Here is a 19,568-nt window from a genome sequence, read left to right as displayed (position 1 = left end):
TGCCTAAACTAGTCAGGTGATGCCCTGTGGTTCACTCCTGTAAGGATTTCATGTAAAGTGATGGTTTACTGTGCGCTCCACAACATGCCCCTTCAGAAAGGTATGAATTTTGAAGATAGTGAAGCCTGCAATGACACAACTAATTAAAGAAGGAGGAGGTTATGAGCAGGGTGAGGAAGGAGGAGGAAGATGCAGAGCAGCACGGTGAGGTTCTCCAATGTTGAGATGTCTGGATTCAATGCAGGACTCCAGGGTCTCATGGGAATGTCATCAACATTAGGTATCACCTGATCCAGGCAACTTGCAGATGAATCCTTCTGATGCGGGGTTGGTGGGGTGGGGTGGGGTGGGGTGGGGGGGGGGGGGGGATGGGGTGGGGGTCAAAGTCTTGAACTCATTTTGACCTGCCTGTGAGAACAGTTCCACTCAACTTTGGATAGATCGCTCTTAGTACATTTCTCTCCCAAAGTTGGGTGTCAATGTTTACATTTTGTTGAAAAACAGTAAAAAAGAGAAATTTCATATGAAACAAACACCAGCAACCAACTCAATATAATGACTGACAGTGGCCTCCAATTTCAGATACATCTGCAAACTTTCCCCAGCCCATCATTCCATCAGCCTCTCTAATGGTCTTGGATGAGGCAACCTGCTTACTTGTTTAAGTCAATGTACCTATTGGTCATCCAAATTATGAAGCTTCTAGTATAGCCATCTTCAGAGGCTGCTGCATCTACATAACTGCCTGTGTCTCTGCAACCTCAGTTAAAAGGAATAGCAAAAGCAATGGTTATGATGACATCCCAGAGTAGATGCCACCCTCACTCCTTTGACCACTGCCTCAGCCCTTCACTGGCACTCAGGATGTCTGAGGGGGAACCATCAATAGGGGCACAACTGGCATCATCTTCAAATATCCCTGCACCTTTAGTGCCATTGACTATACTATAGTGCAGAGTACGTCATGCATTCTGTGAATATCTGAGTGAGGATCCTAAATGCTGGCCATGGAGCTCATAACTCCAGATTGCCTCTGGGTACTCCAATATGACCAAGTTAACTTTTTGCTTCAGATCTCAGTAGGCCATCCTTTCTTGTAACTCTCAAGACTCTGCATCTGTGCCTAGCTAAGCATCATTGCCTTTTTCCTCGATCCTTCAACTGGGATTACTCATTATTGCATTTGCCTTCATCAACTACAACTCACCATATGTGATGTGCTCGTAGTAACTTGAACAAAGAATTATGAGTTTAAATGTGATGTGTCTAATGGATCAAACGTAAAATTTGTTTAGACCAGCTGAAGAATATAGTGACGAAGTGAAAAATTTAAAGAATATGCATGAACCCAAATGTTTGAACAATAAATTGGACAAGGGGACTTTCTCTTGTTCAAGAAAAACTTGTGGTTTGATTGTGTCTTCTATCTGGAATATTTTGCAGCTTTGGATCCTGTAGGGAGCTCTTCCTTTTCCAATGTTGCACTATTTTTCTTTCTAAACTAGTGATACTACAGGAGAGCCAATGGCATAATGATTATAAAATGTGAGGCTGGATGAACACAGCAGGCCGAGCTGCATCTCAGGAGCACAAAAGCTGACGTTTCGGGCCTAGACCCTTCATCAGAGAGGGGGATGGGGTGAGGGTTCTGGAATAAATAGGGACGGGGGGAGGCGGACCGAAGATGGAGAGAAAAGAAGATAGGTGGAGAGAGTATAGGTGGGGAGGTAGGGAGGGAATAGGTCAGTCTAGGGAAGACGGACAGGTCAAGGAGGTGGGATGAGGTTAGTAGGTAGATGGGGGTGCGGCTTGGGGTGGGAGGAAGGGATGGGTGAGAGGAAGAACAGGTTAGGGAGGCAGAGACAGGTTGGACTGGTTTTGGGATGCAGTGGGTGGAGGGGAAGAGCTGGGCTGGTTGTGTGGTGCAGTGGGGGGAGGGGACGAACTGGGCTGGTTTTGGGATGCAGTTGGGGAAGGGGAGATTTTGAAACTGGTGAAGTCCACATTGATACCATTAGGCTGCAGGGTTCCCAGGAGGAATATGAGTTGCTGTTCCTACAACCTACGGGTGGCATCATTGTGGCACTGCAGGAGGCCCATGATGGACATGTCATCTAAAGAATGGGAGGGGGAGTGGAAATGGTTTGCGACTGGGAGATGCAGTTGTTTGTTGCGAACTGAGCGGAGGTCCCCAAGCCTCCGCTTGGTTTCCCCAATGTAGAGGAAGCCACATCAGGTACAATGGATGCAGTATACCACATTGATGTGCAGATGTGCAGGTGAACCTCTGCTTAATATAGAAAGTCATCTTGGGGCCTGGGATAGGGGTGAGGGAGGAGGTGTGGGGGCAAGTGTAGCACTTCCTGCGGTTGCAGGGGAAGGTGCCGGGTGTGGTGGGGTTGGAGGGCAGTGTGGAGCGAACAATGGCCAACACCTGGGCCATCTCCAACACATCCCTCACCTTCCTGGACCTCTCAGTCTCCATCTCAGGCAACCAGCATGTAACTGATGTCCATTTCAAGCCCACCGACTCCCACAGCTACCTAGAATACACCTCCTCCCATCCACCCTCCTGCAAAAATTCCATCCTCTATTCCCAATTCCTCCGCCTCTGCCGCATCTGCTCCCAGGATGAGGCATTTCACTCCCGCACATCCCAGATGTTCAAGTTCTTCAAGGACCACAACTTTCCCCCCACAGTGGTCGAGAACGCCCTTGACCGCGTCTCCCGCATTTCCCACAACACATCCCTCACACCCCGCCCCCGCCACAACCGCCCAAAGAGGATCCCCCTCGTTCTCACACACCACCCCACCAACCTCCGGATACAACGCATCATCCTCCGACACTTCCGCCATCTACAATCCGACCCCACCACCCAAGACATTTTTCCATCCCCACCCTTGTCTGCTTTCCGGAGAGACCACTCTCTCCGTGACTCCCTTGTTCGCTCCCCACTGCCCTCCAACCCCACCACACCCGGCACCTTCCCCTGCAACCGCAGGAAGTGCTACACTTGCCCCCACACCTCCTCCCTCACCCCTATCCCAGGCCCAAGATGACTTTCCATATTAAGCAGAAGTTCACCTGCACATCTGCCAATGTGGTACACCTTCAATCTGCACTCTTTTTACCACTAATGCACAGTGTGTACTAGTTGAACAGAGGATGGCAGTGAGAAATGACCGAGGAGGACTCTGGGAAAAGTTGGCTCACTCACCACGACTGAGAAAGAGATTGCAGAGGACCCAATCTCAAAGAATGGTGATGCATCCTAGACGACTCAGCGAAGTAGATGAGCAAATTGCAGAGACATTGACAGAAGTTTTTTAGGCCTTTATGAGCATAGTGTTGTCCCAGGGACTGGACAATTGCAAATGTGATGCTGTTGTTTAACAAAGGGGCAAATGATAACCCAAGAAACTACAGACCTGACAGCTTGACAACAGTAGTAGGAAACTGATGAGGCCATAATATGGGTTAAGGTAAATATAAACTTACAGAAAAATAAGTTCATACCAGACAGTCAATATGGTTTTGTCAAGGGCAGGTTATATTTGACAAAATCTGATTGAATTCTTTGACAAGGTCACACAGACAATATGAAGGTAGTCCATGGATGTTGTATATTTTGACTTTAAGAAAGCATTTGATATGGTGCCACATGGCAGGTTGAATAGCAAATTAGAAATATTTGGGATTGATGGGTCCATGGCAGTTTGGATTAGATGTTGGTGAAAAGATAGGAAATAGTTGGTAGATATAGGTGGGCATTTCTCAGACTGGTGAAATTAGTGTTCCCCAGGGGTCAGTGTTGGGACCTGTGCTTTTTCTGATTTGGAGATATGTGTTGAAGGAGAAATCTCTAAATTTTCAGATGATAATAAACTAGGGGGAACAGTGAATTATGAGAATAACACTGAGCAACTTCAGAGGGATATTGCCAAGTTGGCCAAATGTGCAGACACCTGGCAGATTAAATTTAATGCAGGGAAATTTGAGGTAATGCATTTTGGTCGAAGAAGCATGAAGAGGCAAGACAGGCTGAATGCTACAGCATGGAGGGGAATGCAGGAACAGAGGGACCTCGGGGTTCAAGTGCATGATTTTCTGAAGGTAGCCAGGCAAGTCTTCTTCTGAATTTTGTTTCAATGGGTTTGTTATTACATATATTTTACAGTGAAATACAACAAAATATAAAATAGTAATAAAACAGTAAAACTGTGAAAAGCTTTCATTTGTTGCTATAATCCAGCACATTTTGATTGTTTAAAAATAAGAGGAAGTGAAAAGATATAGCTTAAAGAGAATCCCATCAATATATGAGTTCTGAGCTGGCTCATAACTATCACCACCTCACCAGACCCAATTAATATCAACATCGCCAATTCTCAAGCGCCATCTTTTGCTGCTGCGACAATTCACCTTTGCCACTGCTGGTGCCAGGTACACCGATGTTGCATGTGATCTCACGTGTGTGCCCTCACACCACTGCTTCACCACTGCCAGTGCCAGGCCCAGCCAGCAATGAAGTGGCCAATCCTCAGGCACCATCTTTTACTGCTTGACCAACCTCACTGAGATCAAATCAGGGCTCAATTTCCTGCGAGTTGGACTTGTTTTCTCCCTGTTGAAAACATTGTTAAGAAAGCTTATTGCATTCTTGGGTTTATAAATTGAGGCATAGATACCTCTTGCACGGCAAGTAGAGATGGTCAATTACACTGGTTTAATCAGCAACACCCACTTTTCAAGAAAGAATTTTTTTTAAACAACGTCAAATAAACGCCTGAGAATGAACTAAATGTAAATAATAACTAGAGTTTGTTGATCCCTAGAAAGACCAGTTCCTGTCTCACTGTGACCTACCTGGTTGAATATTTCTCCCCTCCCTTTCTACAACTCATTTAGTGACACTTGACCAACATGGGAAAAGGACACAGCATTAATAGTGGAACCGCAGGTCTATTACAGATAGGAAATTGTTGCCCTCTTTTCCAAACTATTTGTCTTTCAACACAAACACAATATTTTTTGTTTAGGATAATAAAATGTGAGGCTGGATGAACACAGCAGGCCAAGCAGCATCCCAGGAGCACAAAAGCTGACGTTTCGGGCCTAGACCCTTCATAAGAGTCTAGGCCCGAAACGTCAGCTTTTGTGCTCCTGGGATGCTGCTTGGCCTGCTGTGTTCATCCAGCCTCACATTTTATTATCTTGGAATTCTCCAGCATCTGCAGTTCCCATTATCTCTGATACAATATTTTTTGTGATGTGCTAAGTGTTTGAAAGCTTGGGTGTAGTAGTCTAATTTTTGATAAATATACAATTTAACAACAAAGATATCGCTTTGAAATCAGTGGTAACAAAAAATCATGGATGAATATCACAAAATATTATTTGCTATTCCGTCTGAAAGCATTGGTATTTGTGATGTAGTTACTTGTGCAATTAGGTTGGAAAATGCTTTTAAATTGGTCAAAACAGCTATTAATTATGTCATAAAATTTTTGGAACAAGCAAACTGTTTTAATTTACCATAGCTGCAGGGATTTATGATCCATCGATTTCAAGTATTTCAGTGAAAGATACACTGAAGTCAGCGGTGGGAAAAGGCATGAAACAAAGCACAGAAACCCAAAAAAAGAAAAATAATTTGTCTACAAGAAACATTGCCAAAACTATCAGTTTAGTGATATTTAGTTTTCCTGTGAGTCAAAATTTTTATGTTTGCTTCTCTTGTTAAAAAAAACTCACATATTTAAACAAATTTTAACAAAATTAAATATCAAACCATCAGCATATTCCTTGGGTACAAGTTACTGTGCAGGAAGTTTCAGCAACCTGTTCTGATCTGACTGTACTGAGGTAATGTCAGGACCTGCTGACTGCCATTATAAACTGTCAGGACTTGTTTTACACTAATGCAACATACTAAAGGATAAATGAAAGAGGCCATCAATGACTAGAAATTATTAGAGCTCTTGGACTGGATTTTGGACAGTGTCTAGTTTTGACCCCAAGTCTGGCAACATGTGAGTTGTATACACCTGCAACAAGAGACCTAAGAATGGAAAGAAGTTTGTCTATACGGCTCGTCAACATTCCGGCTGCAAATCCTGTGGAGGTTAGTAATCTATTTATGACTGCATTTAGAAAACAATTAAAGTGTTTACAATTTACAATGAAAAGATATTTGTCTTTAGAATGTGTGTCAAATATAAACTAACCTTGTGCATTGATACTTAAATGACTCATTAGTTGATATATACCACTTCCTTTTCAACATAGAACTCTGAAGAAGTGTGAACTTCAAAGCTGCAGCCTTTAAACATCCAATGGTGAGTGTATTTTATAATATCTAAAGCATGCAAATCTTTTTTAAATGCATCAAGCAATGAAGCAATTTTCATTTAAATTCTTCAAAGGCAATAACCATATTCTTGTTGTTCTTTGCAATAATAGTTTGCAGCACAGAATCAATTGTTAACTTTCAGGTTTTTGCAACATAGAATTACTCACGGAGTCCTGCAGCTAGGCGTAACAAAGAGCCCAGTGACTGTGGGGAGGGATCATTATTTTAGTTCATAACAACCTTAATCACTTCAAGCTTATTTTGATTTCTCTTTACTTTACCATGTGAATTGACATTGTTCCAAATGCCACACCATGAAATTTGAGCACCTAACACATTTATTTGAATAAAAATGTAGGAATGTCAAGCAAGTTACAAAAGACTGTTTTGTTTAGATGGAAAAGATAACCGCAGCAGAGTATTTCTGCACCTCCATTTTCTTCTCCACATTCTAAAATAATCTGCTGTAAAGTCAGACACTGCAACACTCCTGTTGTCAGCACACAGGTGCCTTGACTCATGAAAATGTTAGCCAACATCTGGCACAGCCTGCCCAACCACCATGCTTGGACATGCACTAACACGGAGATAGAATCATACGGCATGGAAACAGACCTTTCGGTCCGACCAGTCCATGTTGATCATAATCCCAAACTAATCTAGTCCCACTGGCCTGATCCTGGCCCATATCCCTCCAAACCTTTCCTACTGATGTACTTCATCCAAATATCTTGTAAAGGTTGTAATTGTACCCACATCTACCACTTCTCAGGAAGTTCCTTCCACATGCAAAGCACTCTGAGAGAAAAAAATTGCCCCTCATGTCTTTTTTAAATCTCTCTCCTGTCACCTTAAAAACGTGCCCCTAGTCTTGAAATCTGCCATCCAATGGAAAAGACAACCACTATTAACTCTATCTATGTTCCTCATCATTTTATGAACTTCTATAGGGTCACTTCTCAACTTCCTATGCTCCAGTGAAAAACAGTCCTAGCCTATTCAGCCTTTGGTGGACAAATATTTTATTCTGGTGTTGGGGATTGTAATTTGTATTTGTAGAGACTGTTCCTCAATTTCTGAACCTCTTCAGTCTCTCACAATTCTGACTGTTGGTGCCCATCTCTCCACTAGACCATAAGACTTAAGGAGCAAGGGTGGCCCATTCAGATCATTGCATGCTTCACCAGTCAACAAGATTACAGCTGACTTGAGAATCCTCAACTCCTCTTTCCTGCCTTTTCCTCATAACATAGAACATTACAGCACAGTACAGGCCCTTCGGGCCTCGATGTTGTGCTGACCTGTCGTACCGATCTCAAGCCCATCTAACCTACACTATTCCATGTAGGTCCATATGCTTATCCAATGACGACTTAAAAGTACCTAAAGTTGGCAAATCTACTACCGTTGCAGGCAAAGCATTCCATTCCCATTCTACTCTCTGAGTAAAGAAACTACCTCTGACATCTGTCCTATATCTTTCACCCCTCAATTTAAAGCTATGCCCCCTCATGCTCGCCGTCACCATCCTAGGAAAAAGGCTCTCCCTATCCACCCTATCTAACCCTCTGATTATTTTCTATGTTTCAATTAAGTAACCTTTGACTCCTTGATTGATCAAAAGTCTCTCTAACTTGGTCTGGGATATACTCAATAGCCCAGACTCAATAGTCCTCTCTAGCAAAGAACTCCACAAATTCACCACCCTCTGAGAGAATAAATTGCTCATTATCTCTGTCTGAAATGTGTGACACTTTCTGCTGAGATTATGTCCTCTTGCCCTAAACTCTCCCATAAGGGGAAACAAAATTTTCCATGTCTACCCTATCAAGTTCCCCAAGAATCTTGTATGTTTTAATAAGGTCTCCTTTTACTCCTCAATGTTCGAATGAGTACAGACCCAATCTGCTCCTTCTCTCCTCACAAAACAGTCTCTCCAAGTCTGGTATTAGCTTAGAGAACCTTCCCTGGAATACCTCCAATACCAGAAAACCTTTCCTAAGATAAGGGGCCCAAAACTGTTCATAGTATTCCAGCTGTGGTCTGTTAAAGACATCAATGTGGGATTTACAGTTCATGTTTTTATGACTTCTGCTGCCTCAGTAATTGTAGAAGTACAATGTTTAGAAAGAGTTTCCAAAGTTGTTTGAGTCAGAATGGAGTGGTGCTGTACTTCTCCAAGGAGTTCAGTGACTGTGAAGGCCTCTCAGTTGAAATGATATGTCACCAATGGGACAGTCCTTCTTGGGCCACAGCACACTAGGAATTTGCAGCACAAGCAATAAAGAAGGGAAGCAGAGGGAGGAGAGCTGTCAAAATAACCTTCTGCCTCGACTGGACCCAGATTTATATCGAGTCATGGCGACTCTGTATCTTAGCCAAAATAGCAACCCTGGATCTATATGTTCTGCTTCCATTTCCAACACCTGCTATTTTCATGGGGCAAGGAAATGGTAAGAAAGGCATGGAAAGGGATTCAAGCAAGTGGGAAATGCAAACCCAGTAAGGTAATTTTAACAGTGCTGCTTTCATACAGACTCCACTTTGCTAAATAAAGGTCTGTTTTCCAGTATGTGTCTTAAGATGGGATATCTCCGAGGATCATCATTATTATATTATAACTACTTGACTGCTAGGAATTAGCTATCTTTGAAGTGGTGTTATGAATATGTTTTTATAAGATATTAATTGCTGAAGGGATTAAATGAGCTTTTATTACTTAGTGCTTTTGTAATATATTGATATTTGTAATAGATGCTTAGAAATTTATTTTATTTCATTTCAATCTAGCTCCTGCTTATTGCCCATGGTAGATGTTGGATGAGGTGGTACAGAAAATTTAAGGTTTAAAAATGGTAGTTTGGCAAGAGTGGTCATGTTTGGCAAATGTTGGCATTAGTTTGACATAGTGACAGTAAGGAGCCATGGAGATGAGTGATATGTGTCATGTGTGGCCTTGAATTGGCAATGGGGCAGATGAAGGGCAGGGTTGGCATGGATGGAATGTGAGATCATACAGTTGGAGGAAATGGATGAAGCTATGCGTTAGCATGGCTGGGCATGGAGAGAGTGAGTGGAGGGGATCAGGAACACATTTTTTTCCACTAGGACGAAGTCCAAGGAAGCTAAGCTGAATATTTTCGATAGACCACATCAGCATTCAACTGTACGTATTGCTGACTCCAACTGTTTCCAGCAATTACTCCAGCACACACTTGCTCTTAGAATCATAGAATCCCTACAGTGTGGAAGCAGGCCATTTGGCCTAATGAGTCCACACTGCCCCTCCAATGACCATCCCATCAAGACTCAGCTCCCTACCCTGTCCTTGCATTTTCCATGGCTAATCCATCTACCCTGCACACCCTGGACACTATGGGCAACTTAGCATGAACAATCCTGCACATCGTTGGAGTGTGGGTGGAAACCAGACTACCTGGAAGAAATCAATTCAGTCATGGGGAAAATGTGCAAACTCCACAAAGACAGTCACCTGAGGGTAGAATTGAACCTGGGTCTCTGGAACAGTGGTGCTACCCACTGAGCCACTGTGCCATCAATCTTCCACACTGAAGATCTTTCTTCCGAGGCACTGTATTGAGCCAGAAAAGTTCCTGATTCTGCATAATCACCTCAAAAGTAAAATTCCAGACCAATGTCTTCAGAGAATACTTCTACCTCCATCTCAGGGAAGAGCAGAATCTGAACTGGCTGCAGTTCCACCAGGACTCTTTAAACTATGCCACTTCCTCCAATTGAAACTGAAGATACAAAGTAAGGTAAATCAGAAACAAAAACAGAAATTGCTGGAAAAGGTCAGCTGGTCTGGCAGCATTTGTGAAGGGCAATCAGAGTTCACGTTTCGGATCTGGTGACCCTTCCTCAGAATGACGATGCTTCTGGCTGAGATTATCACTATGGCTGCAAACTGTGTTGTTCTTGATCTTTATTACCTGCTTCAAGATCCTTCAAATCAAAAATCAGTGATAGCAGCAACATTTTCACAGGTTGCTATGTATCAGTGAGGTACCGGAGCCTGTGTTTGCAAAAGAGGGAAATTTCTTGATCGCCTCTCTAACAACAGTAAAGCAGGATACATGAGCATGAATCTTTGCCAAGAAAGCAGGGTTCTGAACAGCTCAAGGACTTGTTTACTGCATTCATGTCATTGTGCAGACACTTCATCTCAATGGCATTGTGCCCTACCACAAATGGTGTCATTCTCTTGGCATGTAGTTAATGTGTAGCTGTGAACAGAGCATCATTCTGATGAATGCCAATTCTCCTGGAACAAGTTCTTATTCTGTCAGCCAATCCTGGCAGATATGAGCTGTACTAACAAACTGGGAATGGGAAGGCTTGGTATCAAGGGATATCCACTGCATACAAGTGACACCTCTGTGTTACCTGCCCACACATAGGCGGCATGTTTCCACCGAGAATAAAATGAAGCACTGCAGCCAGGCCTTTGGGACCACACTACTTACTTAGTTACTTGCACATGGCTACTTACTCTGATCCCCTTTGCTGTGTGCCTAGCATAGATTAATTACTTCTCAACTCCTTTCCACGTTCTGGACAAATCTTGCCATAGACCATGTTGCTCAGATCCCTGAATGAAAACTGAAAGAACCGCAGATGCTTTAAATTAAGCACAAAAACAGAAGTTGCTGGAAAAGCTCAGCAGGTCTGGCAGCATCAGTGAAAAAAAATCAGAATTAACATTTTGGGTCCAGTGATCCTTCCTCAGAACTGGTGGTAGCTAAGAAAATGTCAGTTTATATGCAGAAGATAAGTAGTAGGAGGGGTTGGGAGTAAACTATAGGTGGGGATAGATGCCAAAGAGAGAGAAGAGCATTTGGATGGATAAAGAGTTGATAACGATCTGGCTAGAAGGTTGAATAGCTGTTAATGGGGAATGTTAGCGACTAACAGTAGATAGTGTGTAACAGCAGGATATGTGACAACAATGCGTGCAGCGTGGGGTAGGGGCTAGGACATGGGAGACTTCGGGCACTAAAATTATTGAACTCAATATTGAGTCCAGAGGGCTGCAGGAAAATGAGGTGTTGTTCTCCCAGCTTGTGTTGAGCTTCACTGGAACACTGCAGCAAGCCTGAGACAGAGATGTTGGCTAGGAAACAGGATGGTGTGTTAAAGTGGCAGGCAACAGGTAGCTCATGGTCTTTTTTTGAGGGCAGAACATAGATATTCTGCGGAGCAGTTATCCGGTCTATGCTTCATTTTCCTAATGTAGAGGAGACCATGTTGTGAGCAGCGAATACAGTAGACTAGATTGTGAGAAGTGCAGGTGAAGTGTTGCTTCACCTGGAAGTTATGTTTAGGCCCTTGGACACTGGGGAGGGTGAACGTAAATGGGCAGGTGTTACACCTTCGCCGGTTGCAGGGGAAGGTGCCCTGGGGCTGTGGTGGGGGGGAGGGGTGGTGGTGGTTAGGAGGTTGGGAGTGAAGGATGAGTGGACCAGGATGACCCAAAGGGAACAGTCTCTGTGAAAGGCGGACAAGGGAAGGGAGGAGAATATGTGTCTGATGGTGGCATCTTGTTAGAGGTGGTGGAAATAGCGTCTGATGATCTTCGGGATTTAGATGCTCGTGGGATGGTAGGTAAGGACAAGGGGAATGCTATCGCTGTTACAGGTAGGAAGAGAGGGGTTGAGGGCAGAAGTGCAGGAGATGACTTGGGCCAGGTTGAGGGCCCTGTTGACAACGGTGCTGGGAAATCCTTGGTTGAGGAACAAGTTGGACATATTGGAGTCTCCTTTGTCCAAGTTAGCCTCATCTGAACATATACAATGGAGAAGGAGGAACTGAGAGAATGGAATGGAGTCTTTACAGGAATCAGGGTGCGAGGATGTATAGTCCAGGTAGCTGTGGGATTCACTGGGTTTATAGTAGATATTAGTGGCCAGTCTATCCCCAGAAATGGAAACAATGGGTGTTATCTCTGACTCCAGCATCTGTAGTTCTTACTATCTCTAGTATATTGTAATTATGTTTCTAATTGCTCGCTATGCCTACATGCTCATTTCATCTGAAATATGGGTGGACCCAAGCCTCTCTGAGTATCAACATTTACACATTACATATATTTATAAGAAATATTCTGCTTTTCTATTCTTACTCCTACAGTGAATAATCTCAGTTGCACAAATTATCCTTGATCTGCCAATTTGTTGCCCACTCCTTTAACCTGTTTATGTCTTCTTGCAGCTTCTCCTCGTCCTCCTTACAGCTATCAATCCCATCCAATGTTGCAGTGTCAGAAAACTCTCAGTCTCTTCACTTAAGCCATCAATATAAATTGTAAATAGCTGAGGCCTAGCATCGATCCTTGAGGCACTCCATTAGCTATAGTTGTTCAAATTGGAAATGTCCATTTTCCATGATATTTTACAGTTCTTTATTCAACTGGCTCAAAGATGTTGTTACATACCTCTAGAGCAAATGGGTTTTGAACCTAGGCCTCCTGGCTTAGAGATAGGAACACTACTGCTGCCCCACTAGATTTCAATTCTATTCTTGATACTATCTTACTCCAGTTTCATGATTTGAATTATGCTGGGCACGAATGGAAGGAAAGTATGTGGATTGACCTGTAAGTTAGGATGTTACATCATTAGCAGCACACTCACCTTTGCCTCATGGCAATTCTATGAGTGATGTTGGAAGCATCAGTGGTTCAATCGCCTGTGGTCCAATTGAGGCAACTGTGGTCCAATCATCCCACTGCTACTCTGATTTAATGGGCAGTGGGAGAATTTGGTGCTCAATATGCAGCCCAGCAAGTTGGCATGTGTAGATCGTTAGCCAACTAACTCCTTTCTCTCATATCAATGCTACCTTTCCAGTTCGCTGGAACTGTTCCAGAAACTAGGGAATTTTGAAAAATGTTTTACTTTATTTCTGCAGATACCACTTTTAAAACTTAGGGTGCAGGCTGTCTGATCCCTTAATTTTATTTCAGTATTTTATTCCTCTGCTGATTTTAATTATATCAGTTCCTTCATTCTTATTTTTTCCTAGGGTACTGCCAGTGTCCTGTATGCAATGTGAGTCTTCTACTGTGAAGACAGATATACTGTAAAATATTGTTTAACATCTCAGCCATTTCCTCAACCCTCATAATTTCTTTTGCCTCTAACAGACCAATGTTTACTTTAGCTACCCTTTTCCTTTTCATTTCCTTGTGAAAGGTCCAAAATCTGTTCTTATATCCTTGGCTAGTTTACTTTTATATTCTATGTTTGCCTTTTAAATCAACTTTTACTAGCTGATTTCTGGGTGGGAGCCTACAGCCCAATGGCCTAAGTGTGGATTTTACCCGTTTCAAAACCTTCCCACCCCCACAGCCTCATCCCACGAGCAACCCTCCCTGTCATCCCTGCCCCCTTGACCTGACACAACCTATCTATCCTCTCTCCCATGTATCGGCCCCTTTCATCTCACTGACCAATCCCCATCACTCCCTACCTGCAGTCCCCTATCACCATTCCACCCACCTTCCCCAGCCCCACCTCTCCTCTCTCTATTTATTTCTGAGCTCCCTTCCCCCTTCCCCCTATCTAAAGAAGGGTCCTAACCCAAAATGTCAACTTTCCTGCTCCTCTGATGCTGCCTGGCCTGCTGTGGTCCTCCAGCTCCACACTATATAATGTATTAGCCCTTATTGCAGTTGGATTGGAGTATAAAAATACAAGGTTTTGCTATGATTTTTCATGGCTTTGGTGAGAACTTTGGAAGACCTAGGACATAAGGCCCTAGTCTCAGACTAGAGGTCAGTCATTTAATTGATCTCTGATAAGATCAATTTCTTCATTCTAAGGGCTGTGAAGTTTTGGAATTCATTGGGTCTGGATGTTCCATCATTACATATATTAAGGTTGAAACAGTGAGATTTTTAGTCTCTTAGGATAGTTGTGAACAAGGATAAGGATGCACCAGTAATAACAGTTTTACACCAGGGAGAGGTTAAATTTACTCAGATAAGATACAATTTGCCCCAAGTAGACTGGAAGCAGCTACTTGGAGGTAAAACAGTATCAAAGCAGTGGGACACATTCAACGAGGAAATAGTGAGAATACATGGCAAATGTATGTTCCTATAAAGATGAAGGATGGGATCAAGACCAGTCAACCCTGGATGCCAAGGGATATAAAGGTTAAGATTAAGAAAAAAAGAAACGTTTATGACAGATATTGAGGGCTCAGTACAACACAGTGTATTGAGTAATCCTGTAACCCTTACCCCCAACCTCACCAGCTCATCCCCATCAGTCTAACCCAAAAAGCAACCATTAAACACCATATTTGGCTTTGTTTAATGGGGAGGGGGTGGGGCAGGGAAGACAACAGTACAACTGCACCTCCCAGTCGCGAACCATTTCAACTCCCCCTCCCATTCCTTAGACGACATGTCCATCCTGGGCCTCCTGCAGTGCCGTAATGATGCTACCTGTAGGTTGCAGGAGCAGGAACAGCAACTCATATTCCGCTTGGGAACCCTGCCGCCCAATGGTATCAATGTGGATTTCACCACCTTCAAAATCTCCCCTTCCCCCTCTGCATCCCAAAAACAGCCCAGCTCGTCCCAGCCTCCCTAACCTGTTCTTCCTCTCACCTATCCCCTCCTCCCACCTCAAGCTGAACCTCCGTTTCCTACCTACTAACCTCATCCAGTCCCCTTGACCTGTCCGTCCTCCCCGGACTGACCTATCCCCTCCCTACCTCCCCACCCATACTCTCCTCTCCACCTATCTTCTCCTCTATCCATCTTCAGTCCGCCTCCCCGTCTCTCCCTATTTATTTCAGAATCCTCTCCCCATCCCCTTTTTTCTGATGAATGGTCTTGGCCAGAAATGTCAGCTTTTGTGCTCCTAAGATGCTGCTTGGCCTGCTGTGTTCATCCAACTCCACATTTTGTTATCTCAGTGTTTAAACAATACTGTTGAAAGTTTTGTTTTACCATCTTTTTCTTAAGTGAAGTATTAGATTTTAATTGTCACTTTGAAACAATTAGATGAGTGACTTAATATTTGTATTGATCTTTCTTTGCTGTTTACCACAAGCTATTGTTGTCGATAAATCACCAAAAGATACGTTTAATTTGGCTACTTAAGAAATCTCACAATCAGGTACTGAAACAATAATTCAAACTTGATTACATGTAGCAGCTGAATACTAGACCCCTTAAGTAAGCAAATATAAGCCTGCAACCCAACTTAGCTATTACCCGATTAATGATAAAATCTGGCCAGGACTTCAATTAACAGTGATCTGTCTCTGGAAGTTCCCAGGGTTCAGTCCTTCTGCAGCATTATCCTTCGAAGTTCTGCTGTTGAGTTGTTATGGTGTTGTATTCTTATATTGTTTTTTGTCCTTTGGTCTCTGAGATGGCTTATTCATGACTCCTTTCATTCTTTCATCTGAAATACTGTAAGACTGCAGCTAGCTTTCTTAACAAAACTAATTTATTTATTTCTTGTTACATTTGGCATTGACTATCTTGTGGAGACATAGTTTTCCTGAGGTTAATTCCTTCAGTTCTTCTGCAGACCAATCCTTGTTCTTTGGGGCAATAAAGTATCCACTTTATCAAGCAAGTGTCAAAGCAGTTTTGTTTATGTAATCTTGCCAAGACGTAGCTTAACAGTTCTCGTTGTGTGTAATAAATTGTTGATTCATTCAGTCCATGAACAGTTACTAAAATTCTGGTCTACAATACCACGTGATTTATGTCCTATCACTGGCTAAAAATTGCTGTTTTTAGAGAAGGAAATGTGCTTTCTGAAATGGTTATTCTGCTGATATAACTCTCAGAATATATTCAATATATACAGAAATCATTGTAATACTGTGTAAAATGTGAGCGGTGCTGTGCAACCGCTACAACATTTTGTGTAATCTAGAACATTTCACGTAAGATGTGATGTTAAATCAGTATGCTGGTATTTTACTTCATTTACCTTTGAAATAAAAGGGGAATTGGAAAATTGATTAAGAAATGTTGCTCTATCCTGCAGTCTATTCAGTTGGCGGAGCTATGGAAAGATGAAGCAGCAGATTAAATTATTTCATTGGTCCCTATACTTTGCTTCAGGATTTCAGACGAATCCTGGAGAGGGCACATTTCTCGAATAAATGTATGAACAGTACAATCCTGAAAATAAGGTGCAAGTTGTCATTTCATTATGAGGAATGGCTACTTTTCCTGAGTCTTCTTTAAAAAAGTTAGACTTAAGCAATGCGCTTGATGCTCTCTCCGTCCAGAATCTAGAAGATTCAGTCTAGACAGCAAGGCATATTGGAGGCCTGCAAAACTAAGCTGTCCACGCTTTTCCAAACATTGGGCTTGGTTTGTCAGTCTCCAGCCATGCCTATCTTCTAATCCCTATCCCTACTCCCCTAATGGGTTTAGGCCTGCAGCAGAATTGCCACATACAAATCTATCAAATTCAGCCTGAATGTGTGTAGTGCTTATTACACTGCATCTCTGTTACATGCGTAGAATTTCCACGATTGTTCAATCTGGCAACTGAATATAAATTGTACTTGGAAATCCACTGATTTGACTACATTTCAATTTGCTGCTGAAATGACACAATGTAAACTATTCCACAAACCTGAGTAATTCGACAACATGATAGAACTTTTTTTTGCATTAGTGATATTCCTCGATGTACTTAAGTGATGACCTAGAAAAATTTTATTAATACAGTTGAATATTGAATTATCACAAAAAGTAAATATTTTTAATAGAACTACGTGAGTAACATTGCAGCTGGCTAAAATGAAATAACAACTAACTAGTTTCTTTGATAATGATTGTTCATAATCTACACTACGGCCAGTTCGGCATTCATGGAGAGATATTAAATGAAGACTTTTTTTCCACTGGTTTGGAAGGACATGACACTGTAATGGTACTGTCAGAAGAACAGGGGGTTCTTCCAGTGACCTCAACATTCCTTTCTCAACCATGTGAAGCACTTTATCTCTCAAATCTCTTTAGGTTCTTCATATCCTCAGGACATCACATTGCAACTGAAATATGTAGCTGTATTTTACCAGCCCTTTGACAGGAGGATATTATGGCATTTCTAGAGGTCATAAGGGAAACCCAGTGTCTTCCTGCCACAGCATAATTATAGCAAGGCCCCACTATTCACTCTCGCTGGCATTTTATTAGTGTCAGGTAGAGACTGTCAAGTAAACCCAGGCAGCTTTCCCAATTACATTACAGTCGTTCCATGGCCGACAGAGGGAGCTCTGGCAGCAATAACTGTCTTTGGGGCTTCAGCAGCACCATTGAAAAATGCACCTCTCTGGCCCACCAAGGTCTGCCTGCCTGATTCAAAGTTGGTAAATAAATAAAAATACATTGCCCTGTGGTTCGTCAGCATGTTGGAACCTCAGCAGTACCTTGTTAAGGGCAATTAGGAATGAGCAACGATTGTTGGGTCTATCTAGTGAAAGAATTCTTCAGAGAATATAGGCTCAACCTGCTTAACCTTTCCTCATAAGACAAACCTTTGACTAAAGAATCAATCTCGAGAAGCTTCTGTCAATTGGCTCCAATGAAAGTACATCTCTCCTTAAAGAAATGAAACCAAAGCTGTTCTCTAGCTGTCATTTTACCAAAACCCTGCACAGTTGTAGCAAGAATATTTTATACACTCCCTCTAATATACTCATATCCTTCCTAAAGATGTAATATTTCAGTTGAGGCTGAATGACAAACATAACATCACTGTTTCTAAACTCCAGGGCCCTGATATAAAATCCAGGATACAGTAAGTTTTTTTTTAAAACCATTCCTTCAACCTGTCTTGCCACCTTCAATGGCTTCTGCATGTGTTCTAAGTCCCTCTGCTCTGCCTTCTCTTTAAAATTGTTCGCTTCACTTAATACTGATATTTCCATTCCTTCTCCAATAATGAATCACTTCACCCTTCTCTACATTAAATTTAATTTCATCTGACTGTCTGACCATTTCACTGACCTTTTTAAATTTAATACTGTTATCCTCACAGTTCGTAATGCTTCCAAGATTCCTGTCATCTGCAAATTTTAAAATGGTGACCTGAACAACAAAGTCTAATATCAAGTAGACCAAATGGCCTAACACCATATTGCTGCAGCCTCAGCGGTGGCCCATTACCGATCCTGTTAGTGAACAAGCAGATCATGGAGGTGGGCCTCAATTGAGCAGCAGGCACGGAAGTCTTCTCTTCACTTGCCACCGTTAATAAATTGATACTCTGTTATGGCTAGATCAAACTCCCTCAAATATATTAAGAAGGTAGCCTAGACCCTAACTTTTTCTTATTTTAAAAGGTAAATATTAGATGCTGTGTTCCAAATGCAATTTGATTAGTCAAACTACTTGATGTTAAGTAAAACACAATTTATTCAAGCACTGTTGTTAAACTACAACGAAGGAAAGAAGAACATGGAATAACAACTCTGTTGGAAAACTTAATTAGTAATAGTTTGTGTATCTATTGCTCTGTTAACTTCCAATCAAGGAACATCCCATAAACATATTCTTGGAAAAAGACAAATTTAGAAAACAGATTGTCTCATGAACAGTTCCCCAATCCAGAAGGAAAGAACATCAGAAGACAATTCTGAGAGAAAACTCAGAGAGACAGAATATAGCAGCCAGGACAGATTCACTACCTTCAACCCTGCTGAGACCCTAGCACCAATGCCAAAAGCTAACTAAAACTCCTGACCACACCCACTCAGGCTGTTTCTATTGTTTCAGTTTTAAAAATAAAAACTCCAAGGCCTCACATGTTGTTTACCTTCTCAAAGACTGCTCAGAACCTGTCCCCCAGTCTCTCTCTAAAAGAAACGAGAACAAAACACACCTGGTATTGCCACAGCATCATCACAAAGATTCCAGCACCTGTCTGCATGGGATAAGATCCTGTTTATGGTCCCAATGTAGGGCAAATACTTTATCTTTGAAAGAATTCCAGTTATGGCTACTATTATAATACAGTAAATGCAACAGCCAATTAAACACAAATACTTTGCAGACAGTAGCAATAATGAACAAACAATTTGAGTGACAAATAGTATCAAGATATCAGTGGCAGATCTGAGCTGGGAGTCTGGAGCAGCAGCAGTGAGGTTTAAAGGAGTAGCAATGAGAGCAGTGAGGTCCCAGAGGCAGGCAGACTAGCTA

At 42.3% G+C, this 19,568-nt stretch overlaps 1 protein-coding gene across 4 annotated transcripts in view; it reads left to right on the top strand.

Annotated features, from left to right (window-relative positions):
- simc1 (SUMO interacting motifs containing 1) overlaps positions 1-19,568 on the top strand; it is an 81,189-nt gene that overhangs the window by 12,228 nt on the left and 49,393 nt on the right. For 3 of the 4 annotated variants that reach the window (XM_048543815.2, XM_059650724.1, XM_048543813.1), the window contains one exon: positions 6,292-6,341. In XM_048543815.2, the coding sequence (XP_048399772.1) occupies positions 6,339-6,341 (3 nt within the window). In that variant the 5' untranslated portion in view covers positions 6,292-6,338. Of the gene's footprint in view, positions 1-6,051; positions 6,128-6,291; positions 6,342-19,568 lie in introns of those variants that run through there. The other variant, XM_048543816.2, reaches the window with a different exon arrangement.

This window comes from Stegostoma tigrinum, chromosome 13 (genome assembly GCF_030684315.1).
Source record: "Stegostoma tigrinum isolate sSteTig4 chromosome 13, sSteTig4.hap1, whole genome shotgun sequence".
Taxonomy (NCBI): domain Eukaryota; kingdom Metazoa; phylum Chordata; class Chondrichthyes; order Orectolobiformes; family Stegostomatidae; genus Stegostoma; species Stegostoma tigrinum.
Note: the sequence above shows the minus strand (reverse complement) of the source record. Positions and strands in the feature narration are given on the sequence as shown.